Source organism: Pomacea canaliculata, linkage group LG1 (assembly GCF_003073045.1).
Source record: "Pomacea canaliculata isolate SZHN2017 linkage group LG1, ASM307304v1, whole genome shotgun sequence".
Taxonomy (NCBI): Eukaryota; Metazoa; Mollusca; class Gastropoda; order Architaenioglossa; family Ampullariidae; genus Pomacea; species Pomacea canaliculata.
The window spans coordinates 1,537,341-1,556,533 of record NC_037590.1 but is presented as its reverse complement, the minus strand read 5'-3'; the positions used below and the strand labels follow the sequence as shown (position 1 = coordinate 1,556,533).

Here is a 19,193-nt window from a genome sequence, read left to right as displayed (position 1 = left end):
CTGGTAGGAGAACTTTGATAATCTACAATAATCTCTGATCCCTAGTGATGGTATGTTGCTGTTTAGTAGAGGAGCTCGCGGTCTCCACTCAGTAGGGCAGCGGTTCTCAACCTTTTACTTGTGACTCCCCCCTGACGAACAAAGGTACGTCCGCGCGCCCCCCTTAGCCAGCAATGTAAGCTAATTTCACTAATACCGGTATAAGAAACTTTTTAAAAATGACCACCTTCGCGCCCCCCTTGTAAGCCCCAGGGGGGCGCGCCACACAGGTTGAGAACCGCTGGTATAGGGTTTACATTCTGCAGAACAGAGGAGGAAACCAAAATACAAGTACGTGTAGTACAACAGTGCATCCTTAGTCAGTGCGTGTGAGCGTGTGTCAGCGCGTTGGTTTGTGTTTGTGATCACCAGACGAGTCTTACAACGGAGCGAGGATATACGGCCATCCTCCATTGCAGATTGAAATAGCTTTATTCTCTAGAATATGGCTAGCAGCTAGCTTTATTCTGTAGAGGTAAAAAAAAAAGAAAGAAAGCAATATTTAGATATAAATGGTGAAATAGCAGATTTTTTCCTACCTTAAACTCAATTGCAATAACAAATTTCTTGTAGCACGAAAAGATTTGTATGACAAAGCCTCGAGTGCCACTAGATATTCAGCTCGAAATGTTTGACAGAACTGTCCTTCCAATACTTGATTACTGTTGTGAAGTATGGGCATCAGGAATTAGTGATATTTCTTAAACTACGGCTACGATTTTACGAAATGATCCTCAAAGTAAGAAAGTCCACCTCATCTTGTGTAGTGCTTGTAGAGACTGGCCGCTTCCCTGTTAATCTTCGTATTAAAAGTAGAATACTCAGTTTGGGCATTTAATTGATAAAGGACATGTAATCACTTGAGAAAATTGTAATGAGTGAGGTTATAACTGCTGTTGATCCCCATCTTGACCCGCTGTTGTTTGCCTACAGAGCTGAACGAGGTGTTTATACTAAATACTTTGTACAAACATCTGGAGAAACCCACAGCTCTTGCCAGGCTTCTCTTCGATGATTTTTCTTCTGCTTTTAACACCATGCAACCTCACTTGCTGGTGGAGAGTCTAGTTTCAGACTTTCATCTGTCTCACCAACTGACTCTCTGGATTATGGACTTCATAACAGGCAGCCGAGAGTTTCTGTTAACGGTCTTCTCTCTCATCCTGTGTCACCTGTACAGGTTGCCCTCAAGGCTGCTGCTTGTCTCCACTACTGTTCATACTGTATACTAACAGTTGTAGAAGCACTACGGATGGCTTGTACAATTTGCGGATGACACTGCCTTGCCGTCTCTTTTGTATGATAGTGAACATGTTCATAGTGGTGTTCTTCCTGACTTTGTTCGTTGGTGTGGTGAGCACTTTCTTGTCTTGAATGTCTCAGAGACTAAGGGAATGATTTAATTTCTACTTTCGGGTGAACAGGCCTGAGGCAGTCATCAGTATTATCTATGATGATGCCATCAAGGTAGTCGACTCTTATAAATATCTAGGTACTATCTTTGATAACAAGCTTAAATGGGACATCAACACTGACATGATCCTCTGTTAGAGCCAACAACATCTGTGCCTCCTACAGAAACTAAGATCTTTCTCTATCAGCTCTGTCATCCTCACTCGGTTCTATCAGTCCTTCATCGAAAGTCTCATTACTTTTTCTTTCATCTCTTGGTTCAACAGCCTCTCCCTAGGGAACAGGAACAGTCTTGCCTTCCTTGTTAATATCTGTTTTAAGATCATCGAAGCCAGGCAGAGGGACTTGGCAGTCATCAGCAAGTCCTCAGGAAGGCGTCACGCATCCTCTATATTTCTGATCGTGTGCTGACATGTGAGTTTTCACTCTTACTATTTCTGATCATGTGTTGGCCCGTGAGTTCTCACTGTTGTAGTCTGGCTGTATGTACACGATGTCTGTCTACAGAATCAATCTTCACCGCAACTCATTCATTCCACGTGCCATTCACTTGAAAACTCTGCTGGCCGTTGATTATAGGAATTTTATGAGTTTATTTGGAAATATATAGTTTCACGACTTTTATAAAACATATAATTGAGGAAGGCATCTCTTTAAGTATTTAACTTGAGCTGCTAGATACAATGGTACAATTCCCCCATTAACTTTTAGATTCTCGAATTTTCTGGTACATAACAGTACATACCTACAAAAACTAAATTAGTTAAACAGCTAAACAATTAAATTCCATAGAGATACACTGAGTGTATGAGTGTTGGTTTCCCATTTCCTATTTCTAACATGTTTTAGTAGATTATATTCGAAGAAAACATGAGAAAGATGGGATTTATACAGATTTATTTTTATAAGTTAATTTAACGAACTGGTGGAAAGGATAATGCAGTTTAAGCAGTTAAAAGATTTATGTGATGAATGAGGTCACTTCCTGTGGATGAGGAACAGCTGTACACTGTGTGCTTGTGTATCACAGATATATTACCAGGTAATTAGGTACAGCTTTTTGTAATGGTACACGAGGGCACTGTCTTTTTGCCTTTCTCTAGCAAAACTGATGTGTGTTGTTTTGGTGGACATTGCATGTCAGCTTGTCAGGATCGTTTTTCCTGGAGTGTCTGTACATATTTAGAGGTTCAATATGTGTATGTTTTATATGCCAAATAGAGACTTCATTTCCTCCTTGTAAATGATCATGGTGTAACTTATTAATCTTACACTTGCCACTCTAAATATTACTTGTTTGTTAATTATTGTTCTTCTTGTTCTTGTTTTTCTTCATCTCCTCCTTCTCCACCTCCTCCTCCTCCTCCCCAGTGGAGCATGGGGCCGTAACCACACCCCGCCATCGGATTCGTTTCTGGGCGTCCCTTTCCGTCTCACGTGCATATAGAAGGACCGACCATGCTTGCGTTCAAGATGCGGTGTTTAGTGATAAAGTCTTGTTAATATTAAGTTAATCAAACTGATCAACATTCGTTCTTACTTTCTCAACATGTCATTTTACACACCAGTCAGCAAGTCAAGAAATTAAACACTGGGTGAGAGGCACCCAGAATATGCACCACATTAGCAGATTCGTCACTGCGCAGGCTCAGACGAATAGTCACGTGATTTCTTTCTCTACACTCTACTGCTTACACCTGCGGTCCCTAGAGGCTGCAACCTATACCGACACAAATACCGACCCAACCATCAGAACGCGCTACCCGACACATGGACAATGGCCACCGCGCGCCTTGTCGATTGTTGTGCCGGGTACCATGTATCCTCGCAAAACACTAAGTATTTCCCCAGTCACACAAAACAAAGAAAAGCTCTAAACACATTACAAAAAGTTCTTCTTTATTGTGATATTAAAAGTGATATTCCTGTTCCTGATAGTCCATGAAATACTTTGAATTTAAACGAGCGATTTGAGTGCGACCACCCGCTGTCCACCACCGGGGAGGTGAGTGGGGCCGTACCTGCTTGAAAACTTCTAAACCTCTGCAAATGGCTGCAGAAGCTGCTACACTTTCTATTCTTATGATAACTGTTATTGTGTAATGTACTATGTAACTTTACCTAACGCTTGTTGTTACCTTGTTATGTAATGCTTACTATGAATTTATAAAAATGCGCACCATGCCATTATTAATGTTTACTATGACCTTATTATGTGGTTGTTGAATTTTACGTAGCATTTTCTGTGGTATTCTTAATATTTATGTAATATGTAAAATAATCGGTTATGAAGCGAGACGTTTAGTTCATATATTTGAATGAATCTCACCTCACATATATGAGATTAAATCCGACACGTCAGTTATCAGAGATATTAACTGTGTGAGGGTAGCGATAGCTAGCGTTTGCTCGACTGATAAACCGATAAACTGCCCCACATACAGTACTATGCTAAAATTCATCATGGAAGAAGGCATCGTTCAAGTCGTGAAGTGCTGTACAATAGCTCCACTAGTACATAATGCTGAACAACCAAATAGGAGCTTACTTTCACACCACATTAGGCGTACGTCAAGGATGTCCACTATCACCGGTGCTCTTTCATATCTTCTTGGAGAACATCCTGCTCGAAGGTCTCCACGACCATCACCCTTCCATTTCCATTGGTGGAAGACCGATCTGCAACCGATACTTTGCAGACGACAAAGATTTGTTCGCAGTTACTGACAAAGAACGGCAAGACCTCACCAACAGTTCAAATACATATGGAATTGAGACCAACACTGAAATGAGCTAAGTTATGGTCAATGACAGCGGCAAAGCAGGGATCTTGTTTGAACGGGGTACAGCTTCAAGAGGTCAGTACTGAGGAGCCACACTCTCCAAGGACGGCATCTCCACGCCAGATATCCGCATCAGGATCGTGACAGCAACAGCGGCAATGACTAGACTGGATAGGATCTGGCAAAGCCATAAGATAAGGTTCACTGCCAACTACAATCTGTGCAAATCCCTGGTAGTGACGATCCTGCTCTACGGGTGTGACACGTGAACTCTGCTCGCCGACACGGAAGGGACTGACTGGTGAACTGAAGAGAACTGACTCGACTGACTCGACTGACTCGACTGGATTGGACTGACTTGCAGTTCTGTTGAATATTCTCAACTTTGGTTAATTTGTAAAGGCCAATTACTGTTCATGACCTTGACCCGACATTTGCAAAAGAATTCGGAAGATCACCGCAACAAGCACTTTGTTTAAAAGTTTTTCTCTTTAAAAATGCCTTGGAAGGAATCGGGAAAAACTGCACTGTGATCAGTACACACCAATTCGGAAGGCCTCCTGGACGCCAACAGAAAGAGAGAGCACCAACAACAGTAGACAACACCTGCGGCGTCAGAGAAATACGACCACACACATACCTCCCCAATCCCTCCTTCTTCTCGCCCACCTCTCCCCACATTCCACTAGCATGAGTTGCGATGAGCCTCGGAAATGATCGACGACAGCTGAGGTCATAGACATACTGCATGGTAGTTGCGGTTGCCATAGCAACCATTTATGTAAGTCGCAGGATGCTGGTAAGCCAAATGCTAGAAGTGCTTCCGTCAAGACGTAGGACGAAAGAGCCACCAGAGCGTGTCTGAGACAGAACCACAGGCTGACCACCACACCCGAGCCACGCAGTCAGGGTCGTGCGAGAGATACCAGGCTGCGACTGTACAGACAGTGTGTGAGACAGAGACTGTGAGTAGCTATGATCAGATGATTGAATTTGTAAACATATTTAACACTGACTGATGTGTGTCCGTGCAACTTCCTGTGTGTAAGGCCTTGAGTTCGACTTTGTTGGTGGAATAAAGCGCTCTATAAATAAACATGTATAATTCAAAATTCAATATACTGTAAACAAAATTAACGTCACAATAGTTGGATAAGGTGATAAACATCTCACCATTAGCAACACGATTAACAAGAGGTAGGATGATGAGGAGAGAACTACTGTTAAATTCCCGCCAGCAATTAAAGATATACAGGGGTGAACTGGCTGACTCTGTCAAGACGTGTTGAATGCAGAGAAAGCACAGTTTGCCGAGACAGGATCTGAACCAGGACATCCTCTCCTCACTGTTTTAGTGAAAAGCAGTTCCGTGTTTCGCCCAGGATGATGAACGTTGTGATGAGAAAGTCGTTAAAGAGACTGCTACAGGTTAGGAACATTCTCAACTCCCTTCACACCATTTGGATGGAAAGTTATAGGGATGGCCAGGAAATTCTCAGACCGTCAAATAAAGATTTTAGACAAGAGACTGTCAGTGATCTTCTCACTCCTTTTCTGCAGCCATACCTTACTTGTCGTTTCTTGCTCTTCTGCTATAGAGATTAGCGGTAAACAAGCTGCAAAGAATTAAAGACAGGGCCAACCAGTGCACGACTGCTGGACTCACCCTTGTAGTAGGGAGTAGGGACCACATAGTGAGGCCACAACTCTTACAGGTAACGAGTCCTCTCTTGCTCTCCCCTGCTCTCCCTGTCTTACAAACAACTGTAATAACCAACATAGCATCTGGTCTAGCAAGTCACGTGACTGTAGATAGTGTAAGAATGTAGACACATTAGCATTGTCTTGTTGTAGACAGTAAACGTGTTTAGTCATTAGCAGTAAAAAGGGATGAGGAAAGTCGTCAGACTGTGCGTTGAACTTTCAAAATCTGAAGTTAAATACAAAAGCCAAGGCAATGTGGATAAACACGGTAAACCTTCATAAATAAAAGCAGGAATCATGAATAAACAAAAATCGTTCACACAGATTCGCAATCAAATTTACCTTAGTAACATAGAAATTAACATTTCAAACGCTTGTGAAACTTTGAAATAGCTCCTTTCTATTTTTTATGCAAATATTAAATGTCAATAATGGAAATTCTTATCTTAATTCATCTTTAGAGACACTTCTATAGGAATTGCAGTCTGAAATTAGTTTTTATTTCCGATTCTAAGATATTTTGCCATTTCGGATATAAACATTAGTGGACGTCTGCTCCTCGTTTTTCCGCTTCCGACATAATTTATCCTAGAATGGAAATCAACCATCATTCAAGCTAACACCTGACGTCTAAAGGTGCTATGCAGGCTTATGGTTCTTTTTTAATACTGGGAATAGTGGACACAACGATTGACGAGTGTGTAGTAGACGTGACGTCAATATGGTGCCCGAGACGTGTGTACAGCAGCATGCGCACGCGCCGAGTAGTGACGTAAGACATTAACAGAAGAACTCCTTGCCCGCCATTAGCTAGGATGGACAGACCACGCAGCCAGTCCAGATCAAGACCTTCTGACAGGAGCGACAGCGTCCACATGACGCCGGTAAGCATCGACAGGCGCGCGCACACCCACACGTGCTGGTGGGTCTCCTGTCTGGAGTCCGAGTGTGGCTTCAGTTTCGTCACCTCGTGGATTCGCCTAAGTGTCAGTAAGAACAGCACCAGGTTGAGCACCACAATGACAGACAGTGGCAGCACCATGGCCGTTCCCACCAGCAGCTGCGAGCTCAGGAAACAAGACTCGCTGCTGTAGCCGATAGACTCGCCTTTCGATTGCACGTACGAGACAGCAACTACTAGCGCCACCACGACAGCCGGAAGTAAGATGGACACTGCGGTGTTTTGCGTGGTTTCCCAGATCAGCGACCTGGACTCGTGGCGAGTTTTGGCAGAGAACACCTGGAACATGTGCATGGAACACACGACCATCCAGCAGAAGACGCTCAGCCAAGCCTCGTGAACTAAGATCCCCAGGGCCTGGCACCACACTCCAGAGGTCTGAAGGTTTGACGCCAGCATCAGCGCCACCTGCGCGACGAAGAGAGCGGCGCACGTGCCCATCACGTTTAGCCCCGGCTGTGTGCGCAGAGCCGGAAGTAAGGCGTAGACAACGAATGTGAGGACCACGCAGAGAATAGACATGGGGATGGCGATCCAGGACAGGAGGTGTTGCCACAGCGGGGAAGACCTGATCTTAGGGACATATTTGAGAGCTTCTAATGTTTCTATGCACACGTTGAGCACCTCGTTGTCCTCCAGCCTCACGTACAACAGTCTGTCTAACTCCGCTTCGTCATGTTCATTAACCACGACCAGTCTTTTCTGGCCATCTGCCCCCTCCCTTATCATGAACTCGTCCCTTGATAGTTGGACGTAGGCGCACAAAAGCAAAGGGTCCATTGTAATTTTGAACAATTCCGGAATGTTGCTTTTAATATTCATGAATTCTTTAAGCCCGTGACCAAAGATTGCATCAGGGGGACTCACCAATGCATTTAAAAGCCTTATTCGTCGCGTTCGTGCTGCGTAGTACAGTCTTTCCAACGAGTCGTCAGCCCACCTACCGTAGTTAAAATCGTACACAGTCACATTCTCGTCAACTGTCATGGTGTTTTGGAGCGATTCTATATCGATGTTCTGAATAAGAGTTACTTTGTCCTTAAATCTAACCTCTGCAAAATCCAATCATCAATGAAAAGATTCTGAACTAAAAAAACCTCTGCGATGTCCCTATTTATCTCTCTCGAGCCCATTAGTTCCCCTGTAAGCATTAATTTGACTATCTTTGCCTGATCGGTTGAGTTCGAAAAAAACGACTCTAAAGTGAGCTCCAAAGAGTACTCGAAAATATAGTTTTGAGTCTTGTTTTCGAGTTGCCGTTTAAGTTGCAGCACCAGCTTCTCCAAGGACTCTTTACTGGACGTATTCCAGGCGAGTTCCGTGCTGGGAACGAGGTTGATGTTCAGCTTGTACAATCAGGCCCCGGATATTCGCCAGCGCCGTGCTGCACGTGCTGTTCTCCGCGTCCAACAACTTGCCGCCCGGGCAGGTCAGGTTGCGACACACACCCTGCGGAAGAAAACCTGAGGTCAGTGACACAAGTTCTCACAAATTTATTACATTTTAGAGACAACGATGGACCAGTAATAAACCAAGAGATTGACCATGACAATGTTAGCAGAGTCACACCTCCCCTTAAGCTTATGACAGACGTGGATAGTGTCTGCACCTACTGACCTTCAGTTGTTCTTTTATTTCATTTGTTTCTCAGGAGCTAAAATCCAAGTAGCCACTTCTCCAACTCCCACTTTTCCCCTTCCATGCAAAACCACACTTCAAACGGCATATCTGCTGTTTTTTAAGGACGACATGTTTTGTGATCTCAGAACTGTCTACTTTACTAAATTATTAGCAGTCATTGGAATGAGCGCGAGATAATTCGAGATTTCAGTATAAAGTACAGCTGAAGAAAGCTCCAGACGAAACCAGCCCAAGTTCCGACACATGCTTGAAGCAACAAGCCCGTCACCTTTGAAACCAGAAACAGGTGCCAACAATATTCTAATTCCTTGCTTTTTCCCTCATCAAGAGAAAGACGATTATGATGCATCGCTAGACGTTTCCCGACATGCCCCGAGACCTCTCCTGACCTCTGTCAAAGTCTCGCAACCCCAAAATGAGTGTCAGCGGCGGGCGCTGGGCGACGAGCTGCCTGTGTAAGACTGTTAAGGTGAACGGAAGGTTCTTGAAAACTTTGTCTCTTATCTTGTTTCCTTCACTCCGTGCCACAAAAACCTTGCCTCTGTGGAACCTCTGTCAATGTCAAGGTCGTAGGGTTCCCATCATGGCTGGACGTTGCTGTTTGTCTGCTTCTTCTCGCAAGTCTTCCGGTTCTGTTGCGTCAAAGATATTTTGAAGTCATCGCAGACCGTCGTGACTTCCTATGCTACCCACGTCAGTCTAAGTCCATGATCACACCTTGTGCTCGGCGCTGGGGTAGTTTCCCACCTTGTTGATCTTGTTGGACGACAGGGTGCCCCTTATTGTAAGGGAGGCTACCGTAGCTTGATCAGCTGTATTCGATGCAATTAAATCCTTTGTGACATCAGCTTTGTACAATGTAAAGGGAGAGTCAGTGCCCTGCATTTCGCACCTCACATCACATGACAATCGGACATGGAGATTGCTAGCAATTACAGGTTTAGGACTGCACTCTCATAACATGGTACATCCCTTGAATGCAGCACTTGCAAGTATATCGTGTTAACACAATGAACAGAAACTAGGCGTTGATATGTTTCTATAGTTCACAACATGTCATAGTTCCCCTGTAAACATCTCTCAGGCATCTCTCTCCGGTGGCTGTTTGGGAATTTTTCTTCCCTTGTTATTTCATTCTGGTTTTGTCACAACTCCTGGTTTCGCTCGCACTCAACAGCGCACCAGTCACCAGACTGCTTCCATCTGTTTTTTAAACCAGGTGGACTGAGGAGCTGACTCACATTCGTGACAAAAAGAGAAACCCTTTGATTATAGTTAAGCCCTTTGCTGGACATGCAAGGTCTGAAGGATTCACAGTTTTCTGAGTATCCATTTCTCTCAGGCCAACAACTATTTTTCTGGAAAAGAGTTGTTTACTTTTGCAATAGCGGGAAAGCTTGCCACATCAATAAACATGGCAGAGCACACCCTTGTCAGGTGAGTAACAGGCCCTGGGTAGTAAACATTGTTTTCAGGCTATAGTCTGGCCATCTCAAGTCACCGCTAGACGGCTCTGGCGTCGCCACCTCACCAGCACAGTTCCAGACTACAGTCGTTAACTTCTTTTCATGACATCGCCATGTTGGTCGTTCCCAGGTCCTAAGTCCGCTGTGTCTGCTGGGTCAAATGTCAGAAATGTCAAAGGTCTGTGTCTGTGGCATGACTAGGACATCTGTTGGCCCCTCGTGGCCTGCTCCACCCGATCACGTGGTGTGAATGGCGGCGCTGTTTGCTGTTTGTCGTGACGTCATTGTCTTTGGTCCCCTGAATGCCTCGTGTACAACAGACAAGTAGGGGTCATCGTTTGTCCAGGGAGCATATGGCACCGCAGACTGTCATATTAGCTAATGCTGTGAAGCTGACTATTGTAGTCAGTCATACTGAAGTCCTGCCACACTAATCTTAGCTGTAAACCTTGCCACTGTCACACTTATACTCGTTCAAAAAAGACCTGCCGTGCTCATCTTGCCAGAAACCCTTTGCTAAGTCCCATTTACACTCGTCGAAAAAAGAGTCCTGCCATACTAACCCTGCTAGTAAACTTTGCCAATGTCAAGTACTTTTGCTACTGTCATCACAAGCTAGCACTCAAGCTCAACCACTGCTTCATCAGATGTACATTCCAGTCCAGCTATGTCACATCAAATTTACACTCAACATCTACCACCAACCCTTGAGGCATTGTACAAGAGGGTGTGTCGCCGGGCTGTCTGGCCTTCACCTCAGACCTTCCAGTAGAGTCAGTGGCGGATGACCGACAGGCTTCAAAGTTGGAGCGCTTGGCATTTTTGGAATCACAAAATTATCTTTGCACACAGCACACATAGTTCGCTCGACCTCCCCCCTCAGCTCAAGGAAACATTGCTCGGTCAGTCCAATGAAAGGTTTCATCGTCCCCATTACTGCGCAAAGATTTTCTACGCACTTCCTTCTGATGTTTTTGTCTTCATCTATCCAGCTGTTTGGACACTTAACAACAGCCATAATCTTCTGTCAAAGACATTCATACCAAGTCTGTGCCTGACGTCAGGGGAATTAAACATGTCAGCCGCGGCACACACAAGGGAAGCAACTGTCTGTGGTAACGGCTTCCTAATATCGTGTTTAATGTATTATAAAATATGGTTAATTGTTAACTGATAATCATTTTGTTTTTTTTTTTTTTATAGTATTATATTTATTTCTTAAATGCAGATTTTTGCTGTGTTTTCATCTGGTCCGAACATACTTGTAAGCTGCAAGTTACAACCGATGAAAAGACATCGATCCACGTTGCATGTTTACTCCCCATGCGAAAGTATTCGTACACGAACACGCTCATATATATGTACTCACGTGCATCACATTCCAATGACATGATGTTAATCACACTTAATAAATATTTAGTTGTAAACACTCTCATCCGAATGTACGCGGCAGTCTCCTCCCAACACCAAACACACAACAGGTTGACTGACATAAACCGCGGTTTATTAATAAAGCTAACTGTGGTGGACATGTTCAGTTCTAAATTCGTAGTTTTACACGGGATGTAGTATATTTCGCATTGATAAAACTAGAAAAGTCATCGAACTTAACAAGGAACAAAGAAGAAAGGAAGAAGAATACAAGATTCCAGCGGGTCAAAGGTATAGAACCAAAAAAGTGTTTAACAAGGAGAGTAAGAAGGCTACACGTACTGTACTGTACGCAGTGTTTCCGATGCTGGTTATTCCAGTTTTTAGAGAAACAAGAAATAAATGTGTGTGTGAGACTTGAACGTTAAAAAGAAGACAGATGGAAGGGAAAGAGGCAAGCCGCTCCACATAGCGGGACAAACAAAAGAAAAGTAGCAACACCCCACCCGCGGTCACTTAGACAGGCGTCCTTTGTTGTTGTTGTTGTTGTTGTAAAGTATCGAGAATTTCAAGCACGATCAATCTGTATGGAGAAGGGGTATGTCTACCCACTGTCGAAAGATTTAGAAATTGAATCACTAAATCACTAAAAACGAATTATTATTAAAATTTATAATTTTTTAATATTTAGTGTTTGTCTCGGGATTGTCAACGGCTGGTTAAAATAACATAACCAAATATAAGCCCATAAATAAAACAGAAAGAGTTCCTATATAGAAGATCAAGGATTCAACTTACTCCCTTTACGCGGACCTGGTGAAGCAGCTGTGTGACCGGGTAGGATGAAGAATTTTGCCAGCCAGTCCCAGCAGCAGTGATAAGGTGCAAACGTCAGGAAGGTTCTGCCGGAAGACATCTTAACACTGACAGGACCACAGGTCTGAAAATCTTCCCCACTGCACATTGCCTAGGATTCCTTCTCATTAAGTTCTTCGCAGAGCTGCACTCGAAAGGAGAATACCTTGCAACCGTTGACACAGCTGTCTTCGATATTGATGCCGTCATCTTCCGCCGCCCATCGTCCTGTCCCGTTGCATGACCCGACTGCAGACAGCCATTCATGTGAAGGACATGTCGGTGGAGACAAAGCAGCAGGAGGAATCCGCTCTATGTTTGAAGTCGTTTTTGAACAAGGCGTGTAGGTTCTGCTTGACGGCCGGCCAGGATGTTACCTGGTAGTCTTTCTCCGTGTACTATTTCATATTACCTGTAGTTCTTGATTCCCTTACACGCGCTGTGTAAGCTATTAGTCTCTAGTGTGACCAGGAACTGTTCTATTTCACCAAAGTATCAATTTTATTTTCTGTTTTCATCCAACTTTCTTTCATATAGATGGTTTTCGCTGTTACTTCCTCTCCGTGAACACTGTTCAGGCATGGTAGTACAATGGAATCCAGGAAACTCGGGTACATCAGTGCTCTGAGCAAACTGATAGCAACACAATTTGTGTGAGAGTACAGACGATATGGGAAAATTAAAAAGTCCTATGTACTGTGGGAGTGTGTTAATAACTAGCAGGACGGATATACCTCTCATTTTTAAGGTCTCGTTAAGTTCGAGAGTGCATATAAGGCCAACAGACCTGGTAAATAGGTCAAGGATTAAATCAATGGCTATTTCCTCCCTCAGTACATTTTTCTCTTTTCTCTCTTTCAGTCAAAAAGTCAGCATCTCATGGTTTTGCACGTCGTGTTTTAAAGTAAGATAATTTATGAACCTTTAAAGTATTCTAGTCCTTCGCACATTACATTCCCCTGTACATTCAGCCATCTACACTTCTTCCTCAGCACTCAAGTCCGATGATATGCAACGATATCCGTGTACTGATAGTTGACAGCTACTGTTCAACACCCGTTTTAACTGTTTGGGTTTGTTTTTGTTGTTTTTTGCTTGATGAAAGAGCAACCCGATGTAATACTAATGGAGGGCGCACCAGACATTGCAGAAAAGCTCAAGCCAGAGAAGCTGGGAAAAAATAAAAATTATTGAATGCCACGTGACAGTATCATGTTATCGCGCACACGAAAGTTCATCCACGCAACAACCCAAAAATAGTCATTTCATGTTGTGTTCACTGGAAGGCATTATAATCAGCTGTTTGTAGCTAAAGCAATCTTGTGTACAGAGAGCTTTCTGTACCTGTCTGTACCTGTCTGTGGATGAGAGGGACGGGACTACACGATTTTGGAAGACGTAACAGGAGGTCGTTGTCAAGTTATTTGAACTTTTTCACTGATTTGCTGAAAGTGTCAAGTTTATTTCGTTGACCTGGCTGGTGCTTGGGTATTGGTTTGTTCTTAAGCGCTACGAGCAAACTCTTTACGAGTGTGAGCATTCGCTTTACAAATTTTACATTTATTATATTGCGGGGAAACATGTTTTGAGTCTTTTCACATATCACAGCCTGGACGTGCAAGGAAACACAAACTGTAATGCATTACTATTAAAAAGCTAAACTCTTTGGACTATATCTTTGGCAGCGTAGTAACTTGGAGTGCTGTTAGGACTCGCGGTAAAGTAGTGCTATATGACGTCAGCAGAGTATAACCACGGTAGCCCACTGTACCGCCATTGAGCGCGCGTTGTGTTCCATGAAGACATGACATCCCGGCATCGTCAATGTCCAGACATGGCATTAAGAGCAGGTGATTGTAACTACGGCGCTCTTTTAATATTTGAGACACGCATACATTCCACAATGTCACTTTATAAGGGATTGCCATTTTCAACTTACCAAACACACCGGCCTTTCCATGATGTGTACTCGGCTAAGAGGGTCCTTTAATAATATCAATATGGAAGAGATAAAAGCTCTAAAGAATACAAATTCCTTCCATCTGTTTTGAAACTAACCTGATGTTGGAATTGCCCTCCTGGAACTGTCAGACACAACCCGCATCACCGAAAACATCACACGATTGAAAACGCGACCTTTACTAGAATATGAAATATTCACCTTGAATATAGAGACAGGATGAAGAATCACCCAGATAAACGTGAACACACATACATTGGTGTGAGCCACATTGTGCAATGGCTTCTGTGGATGCCTGTATTCTGATCATGTGTGACATTAATACTGTGAGGTGAGAGTCACTCATTACATGACAATCTTGTATGTCACACCATGCATGGAGCCATCTAACTGACAGGATAGTGTCATGGAGTGAACACCTTCCAGCAGCCAGGACCAAACCAGGTGTGGGCTGAGCTGTGTGCACGACATTCACTGTCGCGACATTAGCAGCAGTTTCATTGTAATCATGAGCCGACAGTTTACTGACAGCACAGCTCCGTCTGGTGGTGATGCATTGCCCACGTAAACATTCTCCATCCTTTTGTTATTCTTGACCAGACCGCTGTAACAGCCGGTAACAGGTGATGTCCACAAGGACCCTTCTGGGTGTGTAAATAATATTGTGAGCGCGTGTCTTCCTTTCCAATCTTTCCACAGAACGGCTTTCGCTCACAGAAAGATCCCGGATGTGTCAGAGATGACTGGCCTCAACTACAAATAACCTAGAAGCCTTTATAAAATAATTTCACGTCGGCGATACATGTATACACCGATACATACCGATGTGTTTACCTAACTATACCGAATAGTTGGCCTTATAGTCTAAAGACCAACCTGAATGCTTTGCGTTTTTGACAGAAATCGGTAGATATAAGCGATATAAACCTAATCTGTAAATTGTAGCCTCCAAAACCCATTCGTTAAATGTACGCTATGCACACCTGCGATTAACCAGTACCGCTCACAGTGTACTACGTCACCTTTACGATGTACTACGTCACGTTGGTGCCCCATTCACATTGCCAGCAGTCAACACCAATCAGAGCGACAGTTCGGGTTATTCGGAAGTTGAAGGTCTGCATTTCTCTTGAGGAAATAGCCGTTTTTCAGAAACACGACAAATGCAGTGTCCAAATCATCCTAACTGTCCCTCATTCTCCTCTCTCTCTCATTGGTGCTGACTGTTGACTGTAGACAATGTTGTGATTGGTGCACTAGTGTGAAGCAGTACACTGTTAGTGTGACGTAGTACACTGTTAGTGTGACGTAGTACACTGTTAGTGTGAAGCAGTATACTGCTATCTGCGCTCATTGATCCCAGGTGCGAATCGTAGCGGATAATTAATTAACGGATGGGTTTAGGAAGCTGAACTTTAAAGGTTAGTGTCATATCGCCTATATTTACTCATCTCTGAAAATTCAAACTCTTCAGGTTGATCTTTGAATCTACGCCGCTGGAAACCTTCTCAAGCCAACGTTTCTTCCTGGTAAAAGATCGACCTTTGTGAATGTCTTTAAATGCTGCCTTGAAACATGGATATTTGTTATTCGTAATCTAGAAAACAATATAATGCATTACTCTCATATTAAATGTTTCACTCACTCGACCGTTGGGAACTTGGTACTCAGTTGTGTAAACACAGGCAGACAGTAGACGGAGACTGAATATTCAAAACCGAGTGAGCCTGTAGTAAGCTCACAGCCAGCGGTCAAGAAGAGTGACGCCCACTGTCAGTGGTTACACTCCCGAGAAATCCAGGAATGTCACAAAACAAACTCCGGTAAATACCGTTGACTGTAGATGGCGGTCTAGTCGCGCCTGTAATATATAATAACAAGCATATAAAGGTCTCCTACTATTAACTGCGACTCGCGCAATACAACGCGTGGTTACATACACAGTCCAAACCTTCTGTGCACGACTAACTCGCGGCCTGTCTCTTGTCGCATGTAAGCTAGACATGTCTTGTAAACACGCTGACAGTCAACACAACCTTTTAAAAGCCAAAATACTGCCTGTGCGCTTTGACATGTTGCTCTTGTTATTTCATACTGGTCATTATCAAAAACATATTTTTCTCGCGGCAAACTCATAGCGGACGACCTCGCGCGAGCTCTTTTAGCATGTTGATGTTTATGTTTATGCGCGATTTATGGAGAATATTACCGAATCCTATAAAGAAGAAGCAGAACTGGTAAACAAGATAAAGTTCTTGATTTTTCTTTACATATCAAAGTTATTATTTGGCTAAGAAATAAATTTTACTAAAATTTTCCATTACAAAACTTGAGATATTGGAAACTAGTTTTCTAGACTCTTTAATGAAAAAATCCTCCTTTCTTACATCTAAACTGATATTTTATGTTGAAGAACAAACTTTGGCAAAGCAAACCAATTTAAGGTTTAAAAGTCAATAGCATATGATGTGGCTTATAGTCATGTGACTAGAGAACGCCAAGTAAGAAAAATCTTAAATCTGAAATTTAACATCATATGCTATTGTTCACTTTCTGTGCTAACATTGTAGTCACTATAAACGGAAGAAGAAACACGTGATTTTGTTTATCTATAGGTTTCTTTGATGCGTTTTTGCTCTGATTGACTACTTGTAATTATAAACCATTATATTTGTTTTTCAGCTGTCATACTTTTTTAGCTACATATGTTAAATATTTTAGCTATTTTTTGGGTGAAATAGGCAAAAATGATAGCATTTTATCCGTTTACTTCGCTCTTTTCTGCTTTTTACGCGTCTTAAGAATCCAAGGTAATGTTTCACTTTAGGCAATAATCATAAAATAAGTCGTACTTTTGACACATGGGAAGAGTCGACGAAATGACAGGACTAAATAAAAATCGCGTTTTATTTGTTCGCGCAGCGGGACCTTGGTCAAGTTCTTGGAATGTCAAAGATTGTGAAAACTACGGATTATCTTCATCTCCCGAGGAACCAGCCACCAGGCGCTATGTGAGGGACACGACACTAGTTACCGGTTCTCTCATACAACATCCATCATCTTACTTTCTCTCACGTACAAGCTTCGCCATCAAATTTCTGGTCAGTTTATTTTTTTGAGAAGCTGGCCTTCTTATTGTTGTCAGAGTTATAGACCACAGATGTGTCTGCGTGTGTTGCTTTGTGGTAGTTCACATAACAGCATGCATACAGGGAGCGGGTTCTGTAGGGGATTTCTCAGGGCATCGGGAGGGGCCAGCGCACTATGTGTTTGTTTTTCTGAGTGTGGACCAGTGCACTGTGTGTTAGCTGCTTAACCCCTCCATACACACACCATTATATTTTACTGGTGATTCTGTGTCCTAGTAAGTGCCAGTCGGGAGAAGTAGACTTTACAGCCTCCCACACCCACAATTATATATATATCGTCTCATGTTTTTCTGACCACCTCAATGCCATTATAGATAGTATGTGATGTTGTAATCCCTCTCTGCATGTTCTCGGGAAAGTAACTGGAGGTAACTACCAGATTCTATTCACAGTCGGATTCAGATTGTATTATTGCTTTTGTTAAGTTTCTCACGATATCTGTAAAAGTATTTGTAGTCAGTTCTCATGTGTATGTGCCTGCCATAAAGCTTCGTTGCATTTGATATAGATATAAACATAAATAGTTTAAGTTGCCACATCTAGCTAATGACTATAAAGGGGAACAGAAAGAAAATGTAGAGTATATAATGTCGCGACATCAAAGCCTTGGCTCGGCTTAAAATCAATTAATAAGCAAAATATAATATTTGTTATTTCTTGTGGTGCCGTGAGTTCGTTTGTTTGTTCGTACAAACGTGCTTTTGTCTATTTACTTCATTACTCTCAGTGCTCTAGCTTTCCTGTTTAAATCAAAGCCACCACTACCGCACGCTTTAATGAGATAGTGACAAAGTCACGTGACTCACGTCCAAGTCCGTCCCACGGCCGCTGGCACACCCTGACGTAGACAACGTCGTGTCACGCATGGTGTCAGAGGACAGCCCGAACAACAGAGATAATGGCGGAAGTCCTGAATTTTTTTCTCCAATATAATCGCACTCCGTCACACGTGGCTGGTCGCCGTTGCAAAAAGCGCAGAACATGTTTCGGTGCACACTGCTCTCGGGAATCGTGACACGGTAAATGTCGGAAAGCTTCAGACAATCGTCTTCAACGTCCCTGTCGTAGGCCTCCCACCTGCCTGTTGTGTTACAGGTAGAGAAAATGTCTGATACACGAGTGGCTGTACCTCCACATCTAACAAAACTCGCATCTACCGGTGGTGTGTACATAACATTACACGTGGTGTGACTACCTGCCGATACCTGACGAAGGAAGTCAGCTTCTGACATTGCTGTGTACACGTACTGGAAAACTTTACACGACACCTCTCGTGTCCATGTCACCAGTGAGGTGGCCCCGTGACACGCGGCGCAGTCCTTGTTCCTGAAGGTTCTCTTGGTCTTCACGTCGGTCACGAGGCGAGTCATGGACAAGTCGCTCAAACCTTCTTCGCAGTTCTTCTTGACATCATCTGATACCCAGGAGTCTGGACAACTAACAATAACCATAAGCTTCTTCACGACGCATTCCCAACGATCTATTGGAATTAACTGGGAAAAACTTTCCGAGCAGCACAAATCAGAGAAGACATTACAATCGTCAGCACAATGGCAAGGGAAGCACCCCATAAGTTTACACTTCGGAATACTCATGGTGCGAGTCTTCACGGGCAAGTAAGAAAGCCCCTCCCACAGTAACAGGTCACTGACTCTTGGACTGTCGTAAATCTGGTCACAGTAAATGTCTAAATGCTCTTCCTCCTCACTGACCTCAGAAGCTCGATTTGTCAGCAAAGAAGTGCCATTGCAACTAGATGACCCCAGACTGCAGTCGCCATTGACCACCAAACACCACACAGACAGAAAGACGAGGACTAACAGAGCGGAGACCCGTGAAGTGCAAAGCCTC

General features: G+C 43.4%; 2 protein-coding genes across 2 annotated transcripts in view; both read right to left on the bottom strand.

Annotated features, from left to right (window-relative positions):
• Positions 1 to 3,167: 3,167 nt before the first annotated feature.
• Positions 3,168 to 19,193, bottom strand: part of LOC112569322 — a 44,034-nt gene continuing 28,008 nt past the window's right edge. Inside the window, exon 4 of the mRNA XM_025247097.1 lies at positions 3,168 to 4,736. The gene's annotated coding sequence lies outside the window, so the exon portion shown is untranslated. The remainder of the gene's footprint in view (positions 4,737 to 19,193) is intronic.
• Positions 6,494 to 18,937, bottom strand: LOC112576573. The gene is made up of 4 exons (XM_025259129.1): positions 18,149 to 18,937; positions 9,259 to 9,420; positions 8,198 to 8,349; positions 6,494 to 7,966 (listed from the first exon to the last, which is right to left on the bottom strand). The coding sequence occupies exons 1-4, from the start codon at positions 18,935 to 18,937 to the stop codon at positions 6,589 to 6,591; spliced, it is 2,481 nt and encodes an 826-aa protein (XP_025114914.1). The 3' UTR covers positions 6,494 to 6,588.

What these genes read in the sequence shown, in the direction of transcription:
- LOC112576573 (XM_025259129.1), bottom strand. Translation starts at nt 18,937, where the DNA reads ATGAGTATTCCGAAGTGTAAACTTATGGGGTGCTTCCCTTGCCATTGT. An exon ending in ACCCCAGCGCCGAGCACAAG is followed by an intron (nt 8,350 to 9,258) that starts GTGTGATCATGG and finishes TTTCTTCCGCAG; the next exon opens with GGTGTGTGTCGCAACCTGAC. An exon ending in ACTCGCCTGGAATACGTCCA is followed by an intron (nt 7,967 to 8,197) that starts GTAAAGAGTCCT and finishes TTTTCATTGATG; the next exon opens with ATTGGATTTTGCAGAGGTTA.